The sequence below is a fragment of the Squalius cephalus genome, assembly GCF_949319135.1.
Source record: "Squalius cephalus genome assembly, chromosome: 12".
NCBI lineage: Eukaryota > Metazoa > Chordata > Actinopteri > Cypriniformes > Leuciscidae > Squalius > Squalius cephalus.
Window position 1 is genome coordinate 34316925 of NC_137133.1, and position 22943 is coordinate 34339867.

The 22943-nt window shown below is 36.9% G+C and overlaps 1 protein-coding gene across 2 annotated transcripts in view; it reads right to left on the reverse strand.

The window, feature by feature from the left end:
- Positions 1-22943, reverse strand: part of ipo13b (importin 13b) — a 44777-nt gene that overhangs the window by 15445 nt on the left and 6389 nt on the right. For both annotated transcript variants that reach the window (XR_013822908.1, XM_079887982.1), the window contains exons 2-11: positions 21579-21704; positions 18256-18866; positions 7916-8056; positions 6226-6367; positions 3994-4160; positions 3445-3565; positions 2161-2308; positions 1763-1944; positions 1639-1665; positions 779-913 (exon numbers count right to left, since the gene is read on the reverse strand). Coding sequence is in view for 1 of the 2 variants with exons in the window: in XM_079887982.1 (XP_079744108.1) it covers positions 779-913; positions 1639-1665; positions 1763-1944; positions 2161-2308; positions 3445-3565; positions 3994-4160; positions 6226-6367; positions 7916-8056; positions 18256-18866; positions 21579-21704 (1800 nt within the window). In the remaining variant the exon portion in view is untranslated. The remainder of the gene's footprint in view (positions 1-778; positions 914-1638; positions 1666-1762; positions 1945-2160; positions 2309-3444; positions 3566-3993; positions 4161-6225; positions 6368-7915; positions 8057-18255; positions 18867-21578; positions 21705-22943) is intronic.

Here is a 22943-nt window from a genome sequence, read left to right on the forward strand (position 1 = left end):
TTCAGCATGTATAAACTTCAAAACAAACAAGGACAGCACTTATTCCATTACATCCAGAATGTTTTGGCAGTAAAAGAGAGAATGCTTGAAGGTTATTTTCAATTATAGGTATAATTTTAAATTATACAACAGTTACTGCCAGTCCCCTGATCTGCTGTTTTATGAGTTTTTACATTGATCCTGCTTCAGCTTTTTTTGGCAACACTTCTATTTGTGCAGCAAAAATAGATCAAATATTGTGCTTGAAATGTCACTTACTTCAAGGGATAATTCACCCAAAAATGAAAATTCTGTCATTAATTACTCACCCTCACGTCACTCCAAATTCGTAAGACATTCGTTCATCTTCAGAACACAAATAAAGATCTTTTTGATGAAATCTGAGAGATCTCTGTCCCTGGTCTGTCAATGAAGGGACAAAAAGCTCCCAAATTTCATCAAAAATGTCTTAATTTGTGTTCTGAAGATGAACGAAAGTCTTACAAACTTAGAATGACATGAGGGCGAGTAATTAATGACAGAATTTAAATTTTTGTGTGAACTAACCCTTTAGTATGAATCCATGCAGGGCTCTCGGTAACATTAAGCGGATTTCTCCTGCAGTTTACTCTTCCAGCGCCCAGAGTAATGGCAATCTGTTCCTGCTGAGAAATGTTCCATCCTATGACACACTCACGCAGACACAGGGTCTGTTCACACGCGACCGAGCCAAACGAACACACGGATAAACAAACCCAGAGGACTGAGAGGACTAAGGGCGAGCAGTTTGATGTCTCACCGTCTCTTCTGCTAGTTTCTCCAGTTGTTGGATGTACGGAGTGATCAGAGATTGAAGGTTCCTCAAGATCTCCTCCACCGGCAGGGCAGACAACAGAAACCCCAGAGCCTGCATCAACCACATGCACTGGCTCGTCTAGAGAGAAAGAGAGAGATTGAAAATAGGAACAGGTGTAATACCAGGTGTGATGCATTTCCGGCTTCATGTATTGTTTTTGGCCTCACTGAAAGTGGAAAAGCTGTGCGAAGTGCCAAAAATCACTGCCAACCATATTTCATGTTTGATAAACAATTATGCCCAGGGATCTGCTGAATTTTTTAAATCAAATTAAAGACCTGCACAAATAAAATTAATAACATATGTCCATACACAACAAAACCATTCAATCTCAAAATAAATCATGCATCTCAGACTTAAATACATACTTTACATTCAAATTGAAATTGGTTTATGTTAGTGTTGTCGTATGTATTGATATATCAGTGCATAAACAAGTGTTGTCAAAAGTACCAACTTCGATACCAAGTTGGAACTGAAATTTTAGAAATGTGATGACACCAGCGTTTCCTCTTAGTATTTTGAGCGCTGTGGAACAGATTCTTAAACACCTCTGATTGGCCATTGTGTTCACACACTCAACATATATGTCTCTGATTGGCTACAATGATCAACGCTTCAAAATGTTGATCAATAAACCATTTGATGCTTTGTGTAGCCCTTGGTTAGGATACTACGCAAAGTAGAATTTGATTTCAAAACGGTTGACCATAATCGACAAATTAACATTTATAGCTCTATGAAATCAGCTTTATCTGAGCAAAACCAAATGGGTTTACTCATCGAAATAAATACAAACTCACCTTGTGAATCTGTTTAATAAGCACTTCCTGCATACAAGAAGAAATAAAAGCAAGACATTTAGAGGAGAAAAACTGTTTAAACGTGTCTCATATGTGTTAGTATCATCATTAGAGCATGTAATACCTGTGACACAGCGACTATATTGGCAGCGTACGGGGGCAGGTCGTATTTGCACTCTCTGCAGATCTTCTTTAGTGTGGAGACGCTGGAAACAGACAGGTCTGGATTGCCCAATGCCTGCAAAACCAGTGGCAGAACGCTGCTCAGCATCACCGGATGATCCGCCAACCACTCCGCCAACGCTCCTACAGGGAGACACGTAATGGGTAAATATCTGGGCTGGAACACAAAACTAAGTGTCTGTGTGGGAAAGTAATTATGTGTAATTGTCTGGTCTTGACCAAAGTGTGTGAAAACAGTCTAAATTGCTTCAGATGGCAAATGACAATTTCCTAAAACACAGAAATGGCACAACGACTGTTTTTAATGTTACAGGAGCGCCGATACGCAAGCACACACACCGATTGTGAACATTACGGTGTCAGCCAGCTGGACGTTGTTTATGTTGATTCGTGGAATGAGGCCAATGAGTCCTGGGATGACATCAGAGTAGTTCACATCTATCGTTTCGGCGATGGACTGGAATCCGTACAGCAGTGCTTCTGTATGCTGGAACAAAATAGACACATTCCTGTTAAAAACCCCATGTAGGGTTGCAAGATTTGGGTTGGAAAATCCAATTGCGTTTTTCTGATGAAAATTGTAATTACCATTTATAGTTTTTTATTTATTTTTTTAACTCCAGATTTGCTATCTTTGTTTAAGGGGCTGCACAATTTTTTAATTATATGCAATTATAGGCATTTCTGTGATTGTATATTGATATGACTATAAAATAATAATAATTATATTATTATTACTAAATAAAAATGTTAACCAAAATAAGAAATATTATTGTTAATTATTACTACTGATAAAGTAAGGAAGATTACAGCCAGTGAGTCAGAATCACTTATCACACAGCTACTTAGTAAAATAAATAACTGAAATGTTGATTTGAGTTTAATTGAATTTATTTTTAAATAGATTTGCTTTATGGTAGAAAATGAAGTTGTACTTCTGATGAAACGAGACACTGACACTGTTTTTCATGTTTAATATGATAAAGCTGCTTGATTTTTAGCTAATCTATTATATAAAGTGCTATATAAGTAAACGTGACGTGACTTTACTAGAGTGCCGAATTGCAGAGCTTGTGCAAATAATTGTTAATTATTGTAATACTTCTATTATAATAATTTAATTTTACAGTACTAATACTTATTTAATTCTAATATTTGTACAATTTCTAAAATAAATATTCATATTCATTTTATACTTACTCTTAATTTCTTCATTTTCAAATGTTGGAAATGGAAAAACACAGGGAACCCTTAAATCATCTTCTCTTAAGTTGACAACATTCAGTTTATAAGAGCTTCTCATTACAAGTTTGGGAAGATAGTTGGCGCATTCATAAGTGACCCAAGCCGCCTTTTTTATGTGTTTTATGTGGAGCCACATTTTCTGTGAACTGAGCCGCTCTGAGACGCTCTCGTGTAAAAGAACACAGAGCCGAGCTTCACTATGAAACAAGAAGCATATATATTTATTTACTGAAATCAGTCTTAACCAATTTATAATCACACTAAGCCATATCAGTTTGAGTTTTATTTTAATTACTTGTGCACAAAAGTTTGCCCCTTTGCTTTGTTTGTTTAATGAAACAGCAAAAACAATGGAAACTGAATCCATTATCTTCTGACCTGCCATGATGGTGTTTGTTCTGTGTTGGTGAGGAGTCGCCCGAGTTTGTCGTACAGGTTACTGAGTAATTCGGCTCCCAGCATCTCGTAGACGTACATCAGTGTGTCAGATATATCCACCCTAAAAGAGTCAAACATCACACAAATGCATTATTGTATCAACCCTTCACTCGCTTTGTGTTGATATTCGTTTTTTAAGACAATTAAATCAAAAAGTTTTAGCCACACATTTTCAATATTTAAATATTAAAGTATTATTAAATATTTCATTAAATATGAAATATTTAAATACATTTTAAATTGTAATATTTGTGTATTTTAATAATATTTAATATTGCACATTCCTAATAAGAAAAGCAACATTGTCTACTGTGCCAATTCAGCAAATCCAACAGGAAACTGCTGAGTGTAGAAGAAATTTTTACAACAGGCTCATGAGAAAATTAATCACACACACACACACACACACACACACACACACACACACACACACACACACACACACACACACACACACACACACACACACACACACACACACACACACACCTGTAGATCCTGAACTGCTCCTTCTCGTCTGATGACCAGGAAGCATACTCCTCGTCCGTGGGGAACTGCGCTTTGTGCAGCAAAACGTCTACGAGCTGGAAATACACGGGCCTGTAGACCTGCAGATACACGGCCTGCTTCTCTGCCTCAAACGACATGATGTCATCCTGAAACACATGGCCAGACATCAACAAATAAACACTAAACTACTGATAAAGTAAGGAAGATTACAGCCAGTGAGTCAGAATCACTTATCACACAGCTACTTAGTAAAATAAATAATTGAAATGTTGATTTGAGTTTAATTTAATTTATTTTTAAATAGATTTGCTTTATGGTAGAAAATGAAGATGTACTTCTGATGAAACGAGACACTGACACTGTTTTTCATGTTTAATATGATAAAGCTGCTTGATTTTAAGCTATCTATTATATAAAGTGCTATATAAGTAAATGTGACGTGACTTTACTAGAGTGCCGAATTGCAGAGCTCGTGCAAACGTTGCTAAGATCAGATGCTTATCTTATGCTTTATTATAAAAATAAAATAAAATTTAAAAAAAATCTCAATTTTGTTGTGTTTATTTTGTTATTGAGAGGAAAATGTGCAGCAGCACATATTTATATATTGTTCACCCCTAAGCAAAGAACAAAAAAGAACTTTGCCATGAGTATATCGGGGCCTTGACTAATACGATAACCAATTAATATTAGTAATAATTAAATTTTATTTTTATAAAGTAATTATTATATTTCATAGAATAAAAAAATATAAATAAAAAAATAAAATAAATAAATATTTTATATAAAGCAATAATATCCATACATCCATTATCCAAACCAGTTGTCTTTTGTAGGGTCGCTGGGATCCTGGAGCTAAATAAAATAATATTTTTTTAATAAAATAAAAATAATAATAATATGCAATGCTTCATGCAATAAGGTGGTCACTGTTGAAAAAAATCGGCAGTGTTAAAATTTGTGTTGAAATCACACTGACTTGTGTTTTAACCTCAGAGAGCATGGCAGGTTTGTACTGAAAAGTTTATAAATTGTTAATATTCTATTTCTCTATGGAGAAATTGAATGGAACATCCATAAACTAATAGTTTTGCTACTGGATTTAAGCCTTTAAACATATACATAAAATACTCAATGCAGACTGTTAAGACAGGCAAGGACACAGGCAAAGGACATTCTTGAATATTCAACACGTGACGACACACACTGTAGTAAACACACACAGCACAGGTGAACAGATACTGTGTGAAGGACGGTTCAATGTCTCTAACAGCCACTCTCCATCACTACTGCATATTTACACTAGCCTGGAAATCCAGACCCAAATCTGAAAGATTAATGGTCTGGCATCGACTAATGAAAATCGGCCAGCTCGAGGGGCGGCACCAAGCATGCATTTGAAAATCTCACATCACGCAATTGGATAACACTACGACCAATCACAACAATAAGCCCCATAGGCTTAGCTACCAGCGGAGCTAACTGGTAGATTAGACTCTCGCCGTCGGCAAAACAGCAAAAATGTCCTTCTTGCAAAGGAACGATTCGAGCGCCGTCTTCTGTTCCTCTTTTAGATAAAAAGTCAAGTCTAACTCGTTCATTGTAGCGGCCAAAGCCGTTTCAAACAACTGGTGTTCATCCACAGCCATCTTGCAATGTTTACTAATGACTTCGACGTCACAGCGCTGTCGTCATCTTTAGCTCGCCTCTGGCCCGCCTATATCAGATAACCCGATGTGATTGGTGCAGCTCGGATACAAGGGCATATTTAATGAGCATCATTACTCAACGCCAGAGTAAACTCGCTGAGCAAATTCAACTTGTGCTCTTTCCAGGGAAGATTTACACACAAACAAACACACAGACAACACATTACAAATAATGAACAGTGTGTTTTCTAACAGGTGCGACTCTAAAATTGTGTACATACAATAGACTGAAGTGGCTTAAATAATGTCAGTATGGACAAGTAACTGAAGTCAAAATCATTCCCAATTCAGTAGCAAGTCCTGAACTGACATTATATTCTGCTTCTGTGTGACTGTAAGACTTTGTCATCCATATATCATCACTATCATCAACAAGTGCTGGATTTGAGGGAAAAATACACTAATTAATCTATGCACCTGCTCACCACTGAGGTCCTGAACAGATACAGGCACACTGTAGGTAGAGATGCAGTCGGTTTCAGATCTCAGCAGTGAGGCTCACCTGTAGTGTGTACCAGAAGGTGAGTGTGAGAGAGCTGGTGGTCTCGTTGACGGGGTAGTGTCCGGGGATGCCCGTGCAGAACATGATCATATTCACCAGTGCCAAAAAACTCTGCCAGTGCTCCACCTGCTCCAACAGAGCTCTGGCAGAAAAGAGGAGAAGAGACCTTCATCACACCAGCACTGCTTCATATCTGGAAAATCTTTATCATTAGCGATACACGATATATTGACCATACCAGTATCAGTAAATATTATATACAGGGCTTGACATTAACACCGTTGACTGATTTCAGCAGTGGTGTGTGAGGCCGGGTGTCCGTTTTTATTTCGGCTCCCATGTTAACAGGTTAGAGCTTGCACACCGCCTGCGTGACACGCATGTCTCAGGCGCGGCTCGAAAACCGACGCCTATTTTTCACGTGCCACGCAAGCGTGTTGGAAGCATTTCCGGGCAAAATAGAATATGAAAAATTGTTTTTCATATGAATAAATGACATTTGGATGTTTGAAAGTCTCTAGGGTTTGACATAAATGCAGATATAAATGTAATTTAAAAAAATAATAATAAATAATTCGCAATTTTCAAATATTGAACCTGTCAATACAGAATGAAATATTCTGTAGCCTATTTTGACGTCAATACTGCCGACGTTGTCTTTGCTGTATCAGTAGGCTATATAGTTATGTTTAACATGAAGTATAGGCCTTCCACAACTCTTTATATATTTTTTTTTTCTCCCAATTGTAGTCTTTTAAAAAGACGTCTGAAATAATAAACAGTGCAATGTAGTGTTGACAAAAATATAGATTTTTCGATACACCTCGATACTGAAACGGTTCCAATACTCATTTTCCACAGATACACGATACCAGCTGTGCTTTCTCTCTCTCTCATCTCTCCGACACGGTAGCGTGTTGACGCACAAACCCGCCTCCCCTCACTCACTTGGTTCATTTGCTCCAGATGAATGTTCTTGGTGTTACAGGGCTTGAATTTCGGCATGAAATTGAGTGTATTGCGCATAATTTGCCCAAAGTGTGTGAACAAAGTCACCTCTCAGTACTAAATTGAGTTGTTTTTCGCTGCTTATTGCGCTTAAACAGTCAAATACACACAAAATAATGTCGAAATACCATTCTTGGTGAGTATTCACATAAACACAGTCAGTTTTAAGTATCTGTTTTAAGTGAACGTAAATAGTTGAGAAAGAAAATGTGTAATAGTATAATAGGTCTGTACATCAGCTCTTAAAGTGACAGCAGCCTAATATTCCTGCTGCCAAATAATAATATTTATACGGCAGTTTTCCTCATGGTACGATATCAAAATTGTGGCCAGTGAAAATGCTGAGTGGCTAGTTACTTTGGAAAACCACTAGCCACAGTGGCTGGAGAGCAAAAAACTTAATGTCAAGCCCCGATTATATAAATTATATTTTTGTGGACAGTAAGATGTTTTTCTTTTTTTACTTTTATTCAGCAGGGATGCATTAACAATAAAGACATTTATAATGTTAGAAAATATTTTTATTCAGGTTTTTACAAGTCAATTATTTTTTTGTTTTATAATTAATAACATCCAATTAGCACAATAAATTAACAGCCCTATCAATTTGTTTTTAGAAAATGTTTTACCTTTTCTAATGGTGCTCAAATTACATTTCTTCACCTATTGTGCGTATTTGTACCTTGAATGATTCTCTCCCAGAGAGACGGCAATTCGACAGATGCCATGTGACGTCTCCATGTCTCCATTCTGTACGGCGTCTCGTAACTGTTCCTGTAACTGTAGCACCTGCGGCACCAACTTCAGGAGAGTGTTCACGTACCTGAAACACACGGACAATGCTTAGGACTCGACATGAAACCATATGTGACCCTGGATCACAAAACCAGTCACAAGTCGCACGGGTATATTTGTGGCAATAGCCAACAATACATTGTATGGGTCAAAATTATTGTTCTTTTATACTAAGAATCATTAGGATATTAAGTAAAGATCATGTTCCATGAAGATATTTTGTAAATTTCATAAAAAACATTTACTTTTGTGAGTGAATGCAGCAAAATCGCGAACATAAATGGACAAATTTAAAGGAGATTTTCTCAATGTTTCGATTTTTTTGCACCCTCAGATTCCAGATTTTCAATGGAAAGCTTATTTATTCAGCTTTCGGGTGATGTATACATCACAATTTAAAAAAAATTACCCATGTGACTGGTTTTGTCGTCCATGGTCACACATTAGCAACACAAAAGCTTCACAGGTAACTTTTTTGTTTGAACATTTTTTTAAATTATTTTTTTTTAAAAATAGGAGCAGCACATCAGTACAACATAAAACCATCTTCCAAACTGTGTTTTTGCCTTACACTAAACAACTATGGTGAGTCTATAATTAATTATATTTCAATTTTATACAAATATAAAATAAAATATAAACTCTCAAGATGGATTTCCCAGGAAACTGCATACTTTCATCATTCAACTGCATGTTTATGTGTCATATCCGCAAATAATGGAAAGAAGGTCAGGCCACTACTTGTAGCTTGGAGCCACAACAACTGAACCATGAACTGAAAAGAGTTTGCAAGAAAAAAAGGGAAAGTGACAGTAATAAAACACAAATCGACATAGTTTGCATAGCATCAGATTTGCTATGTCTATGTTGGTAACAATGCCAATCTCTAAACAAGCTACTGCTTTGCCTGTAAATAGACCTTGCCAAGTTATAGATTCCACCGTTATCTGATATGTATTAAAATAATTATGTCTGTCAGCATTGCCATACTTTTGCAATGCCATTTTAAAACGATTGATTTCATCAAGTCAAAACAATGGGACATAAGCTATTTATGGAGGAACAGAAAGCTCACAGATTGATGTCAGACTCTCAGAAGTCTTATGGTTTGGAACGACATGAGGGTGAGTAATTAATGACAGAATTTTTGGGTGAAATATCCATTTCATGCTGTACATTAGAATGACTGGCTTGGCTAATTCACTTCTAAACACATTCCCATAATGCTCTCTTGACAAAAACACAACGGACAACATTAACTCTCATCTGCAAAATGTACAGTTTTCTCTTCTCTTCAAATCATCAGATCACGCTCTCCTTCATTTGTCTACAGCTGTTACCTCATTCCCTCATGAACTTCTGTCATGTTCCTCACCCCTGCTGCCATCTCAGCGCTTCTGGAACAATCTGTCCTTTCCCTCTCTCTCTCCCTCTCCCTCTCGTCTCATCCTCTTTTTGGAGTCAACAGCAGGAAGGACACACAAGTGGAAATGTTAATGAGGTATGGACAGAGAAAAAGTATGAACGCCAGCTCATTACTGGCTCGTCTGAGGCTCAGCGCTCGACAGACACATCAGAAATCACGGCTCTGTGGCATTAAAGAGCGCTTCATTAGGGCAAACATCCTAATGAAACTCAAATATTCAGCGTAGGGTTGGGCCGACAGACGATGCATTCGCTCTTTAGTGGTCGGCTGCTGCAGAGCATGCCAAAATCGAAATTGCTGATGAGATGTAGAGGAAAATATCTAGTGGAAAATGAGAATGTTACATTACTATTAGGCTTTATTCAGATAGGGACAAAAAAATCTGATTTTTTTTGACAAATCTGACTCAAACCGTTTAGTTTTATTTGTAGCAAAATCTACAATAAAAATTACAGATAAAATAAATCATTAAATCTCCAGCATCTGATTGTAAATCAACCAAAACATTTGTGTTGGAGATCACGTGACAAAACAGGATAATTTTCTCTGAGAATGTGCTAAGTTTGACGATATTACACAGATTGTGATGTAATGTGGTGAGAATAAATTATAGACGAGTCCATGCGATTTACCAAAGACATGTTCCACAATTCGATAGGTCTTGTTTTCTTCATTTAAATCCATTTCTGCAGTGAAAAGAATGGCTGTCAAGCAGACACTAAACATCACTGAAGGATCTCATGTTTTTCTAAAGGGTTCATATCATGGAAAAGATTATATTTCTTGCTCTTTATTTAAAAAGAAAATAAGATACTGATGTACTATGTAAACACAAGTTCTGTTCCAAAACCCATGTTGGCAGCATTTAAAGGCATTTCAGGCAACCAACTGTTCCAATGTCAGGCAGAAACCTTACGTTGCATGCAGAGACACAATGTTCTGTCCAAATTCGAATGCAGTTTTGCACGCATCTTTCACAGAAGAGGCAATCACAGGATGCACACATTGCACAGTAATTAAAACATCATCTAAGATGAATGATGCAACATTTCATTAAGTACTGAAAGTAATGATCACGCTTCAGTCTATTCGTGTGTATTGTGAATCATTTATTGTGTAAACACGCTCATTTCAAAAGTCAAATCCTGCTTTCCATTAATTTATTATATATTAAATATCCTCCGCTTGGCATTTTGTCATTTCATGCCGTGCAGCTTTTCCTTTTTTCAGTGCGCGATCCAAATTTCTAGTAAATGGAAACTTGAAATCTTTTTAAAGTCGCACTCAGTTCAACAATGAAAAGCTGGAAAATGCTTATGAAAAACTTTTTTTTTTTTTTTGGAGCAATTGATACTTTTATTCTGCAAGGATGCATTAAACTGATGGGGGAAAAAAGTCATTTATAATGTTACAAAAATTTCCATTTGAAATAAATGCTGTTTTTTTTTACTACTTTCTATTTATCAAAGAATCCTACAAAAAAAGTATCACGGTTTGCACAAATAAAATAAAATGAAGCAGCACAACTGTTTTTAACATTGATAATAATCAGAAATGTTTCTTAAGCAGCAAATTAGAATGATTTCTGACAGATCCTATATAAATAAAATCTAGATAAACTAGCTGGTTGTTGGATGGCTAGTAAATTAGTCATGACCCATCCTTAGATGAAGAATGTGGTGTTTGCCGTGTCCTTCCTGGCTTCATTGATCTTATGGCTGGTGAGACTGTGGCTCTAGCGAGAGCATTTATTTATGAGTTCGGGTTTTAAGATGCTTTTACTTGAATAGGCTCTAAATAAATAAATAATCATGTCAATGACACTGCAGTCAAGGTCAAGAAGGGCTTTCAACACCATCAGGAAAATGTCACAGCACACCTGTTTGTGTTAAGATGGTGAACGTTGGGCTAATCAAAGGCTACGTGTTTTTCTTTCAAAACATTCTCAGTCCACACACACGCATTTTTAAGCATTTTCCGAAAGTTGCTCATCCACAATGAAGCCTCTGAAACGCTAAAATGATCTTACTGCGCATGCGTATATCATCATAAAAGCAAACGGAGATGATACTCAGAGACCATCCATAATAATATTCTCACGCTTTTCTTCTGTCACGATCATTTTATTAGTACATTATCCCAACTCTCACTGGTGTGTCCAGGTTGCACTCAAAATGGATGGATGGAAAATGTGTCGTTTTCAAATGTATCCACTTGGACTTTCGCTGGACAAAAACTGGGCCTTAATGTGGACGAAAGGCCAAAACGCAGAGAAAAAGAAGAGTTTTCAAATGTATCCGGATTCAAGTGGCCAAGAGTGACTATCACTGATAAATCGGATCTATGCTCTCATTCACGGTTCAAGATTCAGCGAATAACGATTTAAATTTTATCATATGACTTCAGAAAATCTTTAAACTACTAGTCTATGTAAGGAATAATTGACGACGAGCTGTTGAATTATTAGAAACAATAATGCACACTCGAGGTGGTAATGCGGCCACGACAAGTGCATTATTATTCAATAATTCAACTTATACTACGGTTAACACACCTCAAGACATCCTTCATCATGCATTTCAAAACTTTCTGTCAGGTTTTTCTCCTTAAAACGCTCTTGTGTGTAGGACTAATATCTTAAGCATCTAATCCCAAGCCTTCGTTGCTAATTCCAAAACGTAATTTTTGAGCTAGTAACGGAGGCTTGAGCCGTTGCACTTAGTAATGCAGTTATGAGAGAGAGAGAGAGAGAGAGAGAGAGAGTGTATGAATTATCTCAGTGTCTCAACAGTGTTCGGCTGCAGCGCGTCTAATAATAGCAAAACTGTAAGTTTATCTGCTCCAAGAACAGCGCCGTTGAGAATGTCTTATAGATTTGAAGTTGTTAAACTATTTTACTGACAAAATCGTCAGAGCAGCGCTGACAATGCGTTTCTGTGCGAGTGTGTGTCCGTACTGTATGTGTGTGTGTTTGAGCAGGAGAAAGAGAATATGAGCTTTCCATTCATAATAAAACATAATTTTGTGGAAAAAAACATGGACATAATTTGTCATTTTTATCCTATCGTTTATGTTGTGGAAATTTCGAAGTCCTCAGATCGGGTCTCAAAGAAATCTCTCAAGAGTCGAAGCTCCAGTTCTCAGAAGAATTAACTTTATTGACAAGCAACAAAGTGAGATGCAGCTGTTCATCTGACTTGCAATGGTTGAATTTCGGGTCTTATACCTTTTCTTATCACTAGGAAGCCAATCAGCAATCTTTCTCTTTTTAGCTCCGCCTCAAGATCTTGTTACCGTTAGAATCATCTTTCCTGGAGATATCTTTTTATTGGTGGAAAAATCTTTGGCCACACCCTTTTTTCTTTTTCTTTTTTTTATATATATATCTCAGGTAACATGATTCCCTGCACCTGCAGTGTTTGGTGCCATCCATCATCTTAATTAACATATTTTTATTACCATCTTGTATCAACCACCTACACACGTCTTCTCTCTGAGCTTGTTAGGTACTTTTCCATCCTCTCAGACCCTTTTGACCTGATTTAACCAGGTTTCTGTCTGAGACACAGCAAAACAGACTGTATCACCAACACATACTATATTTATTTGCTTGGTCAGTGTCGTTGTGGGTTTTGGCCCTTTGAAATAACTGAAATGATTTGGCGAAGTGATATGGATCTGTAATGCGGTCCGAGACCTGCCTGGAACTACTTTATCCGTGCGTTTCCCTCAAAATAATCGCACACCTTAGAACATTCGTCAACCGATCAGATTCAAGCAATTATAAGTTAACAATAATAACCTTGGATGACATTATGCAGCATAAGTACAACATTAATTTCAGGATCAGAGTTTCTCATCATGTGTGTGTGCTTTCATGTCTCTCAGAATCACCAATTTGAGTTTGATTTATCATAGCACAGACTTATTTTCACCTCTAATTCGCTATCCTTGTTTGAATTCTGCCATCTCACTGTGTTTCTACGGACACAGACGCTCCCTCTGCCTCTCTGTGCAATTACCCTCAAACACCAGGAGACAGATGAAATGAGTTGCCTGGCAACAGGATGCATTTGGTCCAATGGCATCCTCCCGAGAGGCTTGATTGTAATGTGTTTAAACAGTGAGAGGAGGCGATGAGGTGATGAAGACAGAGGATAACGAGAGAGAGGACGAGGCACCAGGCATGATGGAGAAAAGGACAAAGGTGAAATGAATAACAAAAATCAATGCAGAATCATTGATGTGACCTTTAAGATCAAGTGACACGCTTGCCATACTGAACACAAAGCACAACACAAAGAGATTTGAGTGGTTGTGAGTCGACCACACACTTCACACGTTCAGCAACAGATCAAAATATGACAGCTGAGAGTAAAAACTCGCACGCTAACTGTCCAAGTGTTTACTCATCAAATCAACTGTCTGTCAACAACAGCGGTGTCAAACGCAGCCTGAGTTAGGAGTCCAATCTAATAAACAAAATCACATGCAACTGTTAAAACGAATAATGCATTAACAAAATTATACATTAATAATACTAGAGCTGCACGATTAATGGTTAAAAAAATCTCATTTCAAACTCCCACGCGAGTTCTTATTCCTAAATGACAACAATCTGCCTCTGTGTCTATTAAACCTTTGGCAAAATCATATCCAGACATTCATATCACGTTGGCACTGCCGCTGACCCAGAGAGAGCAGTTGTCATGTTTAGTTATGAAAGCTTCACAGTCTTTTCAACCACACAGCATCATTATTTGTGTTACAAAAACCGGGATAAAAGTTTATAGTTCAGAATTCGGATATAAACACTGAGAACATTACCTTTTGAAAGTAACTTGGCGCTTGAAATAATGATTGTATCGATTACATCGTTACGCCAGTAGGTGGCGACAAGTGACTTTAAATTTTTATTTGTCATTGAATCATTTATTCAAAAGATTAGTTCAAAACAATTCATACAGGAATGAAACAATTGAAATGTTTATGAATCATTCATATTAACCGATTTTTAAAAAATCATTAATTCAAATTATTATAATTTTTTTAAATATGCTGCAGCAATTAATATTTTGTCAGAAGTTCAAGCAAAATTAATGTTATTTTGTTTAGTTGTCTTTTCAGAATCGTGGGATAATCATGATATCTATAAAAAAAAATAAAAAAAAATAAACTCAATTTATCTAGATTTGTGCAGCTCTAAATAATACTAAACAATATTTATTCAGTGCGGCCAGAGTTTGATTGAGAAGGAATTAATTCGCAGTTTAATTATGTATGTAATTAAAATGAGCCAAAGAGATTCTTCTTAATATGCATAACTCTGTGTTAATGTTCGGTTTCAGAAGGCTTATTAAAACTACGAAGTTATTCAGCCAGGAGCAGCTAGTATTTTTCTCTAGTCAATACTGTATTTGATTAATAATATTAATATATTTGATTGATATTTTATAATCACCAATTCTATACATATATAAATAAATTAACTAAAGGTGAATTACTTTAAATTCAATTTAAATTGCTCTTTTGTTTTTGTTATTGTGGACTTCATGAGTTCCAGAACAGCAAGTGTTGATCAATACATTGCAAATTTAAATTTAAAATAAAATAAAATATATAATCTAGCCCTCAAAATAAAATAAAATACAAAGAATAAAAATCCATGCTCCCAATCAGCCCTGCTGCACAAACTTCCCATGAAAAACCCAAACCTCCCTCTAAAGGTCACCTGTCCTAATCAGATCCCTCATGCACTGCGAAGTGAATTCAGCCGTAACCGTGTGCGAGACACCTGTAGAAGCTATTAAACTACAGGATTAGACTCAAGTACTTGAGCGGTGAACAACTGTCTGTCTCCATCAGGGCAGAAGCACTTTAACCTCGTACCACCAGCTTTCCACAATCAAGGAAGCTTTCACCTCTAAAGGCCCGTCCTCAGCATCCGCTGGCTCTTGCTTTCTCTGAGGGGGGAAGGGGAGGGATCCCGTCGAGTCTGTACCAACCAGAGCGTAAGACATCGCTCCCTCGCTCTGTCTCCATGGAAACGCCAGCCATCCTTGAAATAAACCTGCCACCGCCGCCGCCGCCACCCCCCCCCCATCCCTCTCTCCTCTGATGTGACTGTTTCAATTTGCCTTTGTTTCTGTCTCTCTTCTGCCCAATCTCTCTCTCTCTCACCTGTGTTTGTTCTCCTTCAGACCATTTTCTCTCTCTTTCCATCACGTTGTACACATTTTTGCATTCACTGATATTCCTAAAGATGCATATGCATCTCATATTGTTCAAGCAGGCATACTGAAGTGTATATCTATATATACTTATTATAAGTGTATATATAACATATAAACAATAGCTACTAATAACTCAAATTTAAAAATGCTTTGCTCTTTGCAAAAAAAGACTGGTGCGATTATTAATAATGCAATTATGATGTAAAATCACAATGTAAGAACAATAGTCCGACACTGGATTGAGAGCTACTAAAATTGCACATTATAAAATATATATTTGGGTGCATCTCGCAAGAACTTGTCCAGGTCATATTTTATCGTAAATTAAAAAAATATATATATATAATTTATTGCATAAAGTGCACTGACTCGTTCGTAAAGCTAATCAGAGTTCTCCTTTACACCAACGGCCCGACGCTGAATCAACATGCTGAATCAGCCCAAAAAACCCACACGTGTCCGTCTAGAGCCGACGGCGCAGAACACACCGGAAAAACTGAGCCGACCGATGCTCAAAAACGGCTTGACGTTGTTCGATCGGCCGACCGTCGGCTTGGTGTGTCCCTGCCTAAAGGATTTCGTTCAACTTCCAAACTTTTTATGATACCTGAGAGATTTCTGTCCCTCTATTAAAAGTCCATTCCCCTAAAACTTAAATGATCTAAAAAAAGGTCATAAAGGCATTGAAAAATAATCAATTGAGCGGTTAATCCAAGTCTTATGAAGAGACACGATCGCTTTATATGAAGAACAGGGATTGACTGAGATCGGAAACGCATCCGCGCTGGAGCGGCACTCCTCAAAGTGAAAGCACAAACATCATTTAAATCACCATATCACATTTTTAATTTTTGTAGTATGATGATTCAAAGATTTTTAGATGGTCTATTCTTATCACTTAAGTGCGTTAATAGAGGCAGAGACAGTACATAGCGAGCACAGGGAAAGTCTGTGTAAGTGATCCAACGAATGGCTGCATTGAAGAGAGTTTCAGTGACATTAATATATTAAACTACTATATTTAATGTTGAATATAATGTATAATAATGCCATGGGGGAATATTTGCGGGTCCTCATAATGCCAAATGTCTGATTTTACCAGTAAAAAGGGCCTACGTTATTTTAAATATATGTAGTCAGTGAGAGTGCAAGCATATGTGTCTAATAATTCTATATATTCAGCTTCAGAATCATGAATATTTCTATTCTGGTGTCACCATTGCCCTGTGCATTGGGGACCATGACCATATCCAAGCCAATTTGTACATTTACACCATGTACATTTCTGTTACATTTTTACTATAGGTCTTAATAAATAATAATAATTTTGAAAACTTTTCTTTATTTTAACTTAAAGTATTGCGATAGTATCGTAATTAAGGATTTCCCCCAAAATGTTTTAAACAACATTTCAAAAACAAAATTTTTGTTCCATGTAAGTGGCTAAAAAGAAAATAAACTTGACAAATTCTCATTAGTCCGGACTGTTTACTTCCCCTTGCTGATGCTCATAAGATTTGCATAACTGTAATAAATAATTCCTGTAATACATTAATTGTATAAATTATAATGTTTTAAATGAATGATCATTTTAAACATTTTAATAAATTAACTGTTAATAACTAGAGTATTTATTGTCAGCATGAATTTTAGGAAGCACAAATATATATAAGAATTGGGGGCTTTAAATATATTACTTAAGTATAAATATAAATATAGTGTGATATTATATTATATAATATAAGTATAAATATATTAATTAAAATAAATATATATATATATATATATAAATATATTAATATTAATATAATAAATATATTACTCTTACATAATATATTTATTATAAATTCTTATATAATAAATATAAGAATTTATATTGCTTAAATTTTCTTCAAGCAATATATTCTTTTTTAATTTATTTTGATTTTGGGGTGAAATAATAAGTCAATAATAAGCAATTTCCGTGACAGGTTCATTATAAATAATGCAAAACATATTAATGGCCAGAAAAAAATTCTCAATTCACCAGCCATCGCTAGGTGTGCAAAACATTGCATTTGTACACTTCCAAGTAGGACTGGGCGATATATCGCATGACATTGTTAGGCGCATCTCGTCAGTAAAGCCGGTTCCTTGATTAGTAAATCGCCATCACCTGCTTTCAGATGGAGCGGCATTTACTACAAAGAGCCGTAGTTCACTGACAAGCTGAGCCATATCGCATTAATTATCGCAGGCAATACGTCCGCAATATTAATGCGATATGGCTCAGCTTGTCAGTGAACTACGGCTCTTTGTAGTGAATGCCGCTCCATCTGAAAGCAGGTGATGGCGATTTACTACAAATCAAGGAACCGGCTTTACTGACGAGATGCGCCTAACAATGTCATGCGATATATCGCCCAGCCCTACTTCCAAGTTTCTTATGTTTCTATAAAGTTCCTCAACTGGTTTTGTATAATTCTGTGCAGCTCAGTTTCTCACACTACCATCACACTTCTCTCACTCCATTGCTTTCCTTCCCCACTGCATGTGTTTTATCTGAGTAGTGCAGTGATGAAGACTAACCTCTGTGAGTCGGGCTGTGAGATGGTGTTGACGATGGCCTCCACAGCCGTATCGAACAGCTCCGGATCTGCCAGCGCCGTGAAGCTGGCCTCGACCAATCCCTCGCTCTCGTTCAGAGGAACGTCCAGCAGAACCCAGCTCGAAAGACACTTGAGCACGCGGGCTTTGACCAGCGGAGGCGAGTCCGGCTGCCGTAACAGCTGCTGTAGGAGAGGGTAAACGGCCACCCACTCCCGGCCCAGAGCGCCCCTCACCTGACCCTTCCGGTACTGCGGCAGCCGGCTGGTCTGAAACTCCTCCGGGAGGACCGTGAGGAGCTCCAACAGGGCCAAGCAGCGAGCGCGCCCGTCCACCTCGCCTCCCTCTTCCTGAAACATGCGCACCATTTCCGTCACGGCCCCCGGCCACGCCTCGGGCATCATGTTGAGGGCGAGGGACGCGAGGGCCACGCACAGCCGGGTAAGGACGATCTTGGAGCCGGAGGCGAAGCGAGCGATCTGGGAAAACAGCTGGGTTTTGAGCGAGTCGTACTGCTCGGCAGGGATGTCGCCCCAGTAGCGGGAGATCTTGGTATGAAGGGCGCTGGCGCCGAAGTATTGGATCTCTGGAACCTGCGGAGAAGAAGGAAGACATGCAGTTTTTTATTGTGTGTTTTTTTTTAATAGACTACTTGAAGAAGAAATCAGATGAACTGTACAATGAGCATTAAAGGAGAACTTGGCAACTTTTTTAACTTAATAAAACTGTCTAGAATTCATTTGGATGGTTAAACAACCTGTTCTGGTGATATTGGTGACTTTCCCCGCTCCCCCCAGCGTTCCCAGGCGGAAAACCAACCTTGCAACTTGGGGACTACCGTCCCGGCAAGATAGAAATTGGAAGTCTCGTGAGAAGCGAAAGCGAGAACGAGAACGAGCGCGAAACACGAATTGCTTTACGGCAATTCGACATAAACACACACGCATGTATGATGTATTACCAGATTACCCACCTCGGTAGACATAGCTCCACACGATACAGCTGGCTTGCTCCGATCAAAACAAACGCACATGAGCAGCGGTAGAGAGGGGGAGGAGGCCGCCACAAGTGAGTTTTTTACGACCGTGTTGTGAAATATACGCCCCCCCCACAGCTGTAGGGGGAGCTCGTGGGGAAAACATGCGACAACAAAAGGAAAAATCAGCGAAGAAGTGACTAGAGTTCGCTAGAGTTGCCGAGTTCTCCTTTAAGTCTTCTTGCATCATTAGTCGACACAAAGTTTATGATGATCAGTAGGGCTGGCTATGGTTTGAATTTTTATGGTTCCGATTCCGATTTCGGTTCTGCTTATTGATTCCGATTCTTATCGATTCCTAATTTAAATTCCAAAAAGGTTAAAAAAATTAAAAGAAAAAAAAACTTAGATATCATTCACATTTAGTCTTATTGCAAAACATTTAATTGTAGCTGAATATCACGAACAAATTTTTTTTTTCAAATAGCATAGTAAAATAACTAGCCTAACTAATATAAATTTCAAACATTATTAAAGACAAGTAAACTCACTCAGTAATTACACTCAGTAATTAAAAAAAAAAAAAATTCAAGAACAAAAGGTGTGTCACAAGCAACATTTTTTGGCTTATTTTCATAATAATTTTAGGACATTTTCCCTGAACATTTTTAAAATAACATTTCAAAAACAACATTTTGTTCCACTGTATGTAAGAGGTGTAATGGATTGTCAATGATCCGTACAGACCGGCCCCACGGTTCGCCACGCATGTGTAAAGAGTAATTGTGAAGTTTAACCATCATATAGAGTGAAAGTTTATCATTTGCACATGTTTGTAAGTCTTGCCAATTTAAACATTCAAATGATTTTAAACCAATTCAAGTGCAAGACGAGGCAATAGACAACTCAATTCTTTGAACGGACACTAGAGCTGCACGATTCAGAATAAATTGAGAATCACAATTTTCTTGTTTCAAATAAAAATATCGATTCTCCCACAATTCTGAACAGACGAGACTAAATAACATGTAATTTACTTGAGGTTCTGACATGTTAATTGCCGCAGTCTGTTCAAAATGGTTAATTTGAATAAATTATTTGAAAAAAATCTGTTTGAATGAATGATTCGATGACTCAATCATAAATACTACACTTGTTTCATTGCTGGATGAATCAGCGTTTTTGAATGAATCTCTTAAATGAAAGATTCAATAAAATATATTAATATAAAAAATAAAGCTAAATAATTGTGTAAAGGAAGGAGGAAACAAATGTCACTTGAAGCTACCTAAATTCAACAGATAAACGTAACCTTTAGAGGTAGTGTGACCTTTGACCTTTACAGGGGGGGACATGGCCTCATCCTCAAACATACTTGACTCAAAGTAAAAGAAAATATGAAAATCAAGTTAGGGAGTAAACATGACCCAGTTCTTACCAGGATCCATGATCATGTTAATAAACCAAAGAACCTTCTTTGTTATAATATCATGAATCCTGTAAAGAACTGGGTCATATTTCACTCAGAAATCACATTACGAAATCAAATCAAAAGAAAATGTATTTTGCATGTATTTTAACCTATTTTTTATTTTAGGATGATTAATACGGTTGCATTATGATGTTATTTCCCTGACAATTAGACACATTTTTGGCCACTCCATTTTCATTACTGTGATACAAAAAAAAACCAATTCTCATTATAAAACATTAATGATGTTTACATGGCAAAGCATTTACGAATGGATGGAAAGTTGCGAAGTCACAATGCAAATAAATTCTTTATGCAAAACATAATTACTTATTTTTTGTATATTTTGGGATGAAATATAACTCAGATGACATCTTTTTGTCAAATGAAACCAAATGAAATAGAAAAGTGAGGTTGAGATGTGTAGTTTAGTTGATGCAACGGCAGCTGCTGCAATGCAACTGCCAGAAATAGTAAAAGTCATTGTGAAACAGCATTCCCAACCCATTTAAAGGGATACTTCACCATTAAGCTTTGTATCAGTAGAAACCCGGTAGTATTTTCGAATGACCGTGCTTCCCTCCCTCATGTCCCTCTGAGATGAGAGATTTCTGTATTGTGTGTCTGGAAAAAAACCTCAGATGACGCAAAAATCGTCATTAAGCATCATCGGAGGCTTTTTTGTCTCCGGCACCAACTTCTATAATAATTTCACATTTCTACTACATAAATGACCCAATGTAAATACACATTCATCTTTCCAGCGGTGAAATATCCCTTTTAACTTGGGTATAAAGGACAAGCACAGATGGAAAAGGAGGGAATGACAGTGCAAGAAAGAGAACGGGATGTTCTTACCTTCTCTGGTCTCAGTAAAACCCAACAGAACTGCCAGGCCTGAGGAGACACTTGAGCCTGCATCAGCCATTTCTGAGCCAGATTCTTATTCTCAATGTTAGGATCATAATAGAGCTGATGCAGGGCCTGAGAGAGAAAGAGAGGGAGAGAGAGACAGTTTTAGACTGAGGTACATTGTATCCATGTGCTCCATAATGGCCAGAGTGGAATCTAATAATGCTTTATTAACCCCAGGGTTCCTGCGAGGCAGTTTAGCAGACACATATATGAAAGTGTGTGCTCTTAAAGTGAATCTACGGGTCTCACAACTGCTGATGCACGTGCCTTCATTTCTGCAAGTAAAGCGTTTAATATGCTGGGAGGGCAAAAAACACAGCGAATAATGACATATTCTTTCAAAAATAACAGGAATTTATTCAAGCTTCTAGTGTTTACCACAAAAGTCTCTTCTGCTCAGCAAGGCTGCATTTTATTTGATCAAAAATACAGTAAAACCTGTAATATTGTGAAATATTATTACAATTTAAAAGAACTGTTTTCTATTTGAATATATTTTAAAAACTTAATTTATTCCGGTGATGCAAAGCTGAATTTTCAGTCTTCAGTGTCAATAGTTTTGTGGAAATCACGACACACAAAGATTCTTTGATTGATAGGAAGTTCAAAAGAACAGCATTTATTTTCATTATAAATGTTTCAACTGCTACTTTTGATCAATTTAAAGCAATCCTTGCTGTAAAAAAAATGATATATATATATATTAGGGCTGTCAAACGATTAATCGCGATTAATCGCATCCAAAATAAAAGTTTGTTTTTACATAATATATGTGTGTGTACGGTGTATAATTATTTTCTATATATTAGGGCTGAACGATTTTGGAAAATAATCTAATTGCGATTATTTTCACCAATATTGCGATTGCGATTTAATATGCGATTATTTTTTAAGCTCTTTATCTTTTCTATTATTTCAACAAAAACAAGCAATACATCATTGTAAAATAGGATGGGAATCTTTAGGCACCTCACGAGCCAATCAAAAAATTTTCTTATTAATTAATATTATTAATAAAACTTAAAATATTTATAATTATAAGTACTTTTAAAAATAAATACACATTAAAAAACTAAATAATACAACTATATGTTAAGAATTTGAACTAATATAGCTTCAAAACATAAAAGCAAATGAAATAAAAACATTACAAACAATAAACAAAGAGTGCTTTCAGTATTTAAGGGTAGGCTGTCTGAACGTTTTCATCTCTTTTGAAATAAGATGTGGTTTGTCCTGTCTGTTAAAATAACTGACTGCGTTTACATTAATTTCGCGTCATAAAAGCATTTTGAGATGCAAGTACAT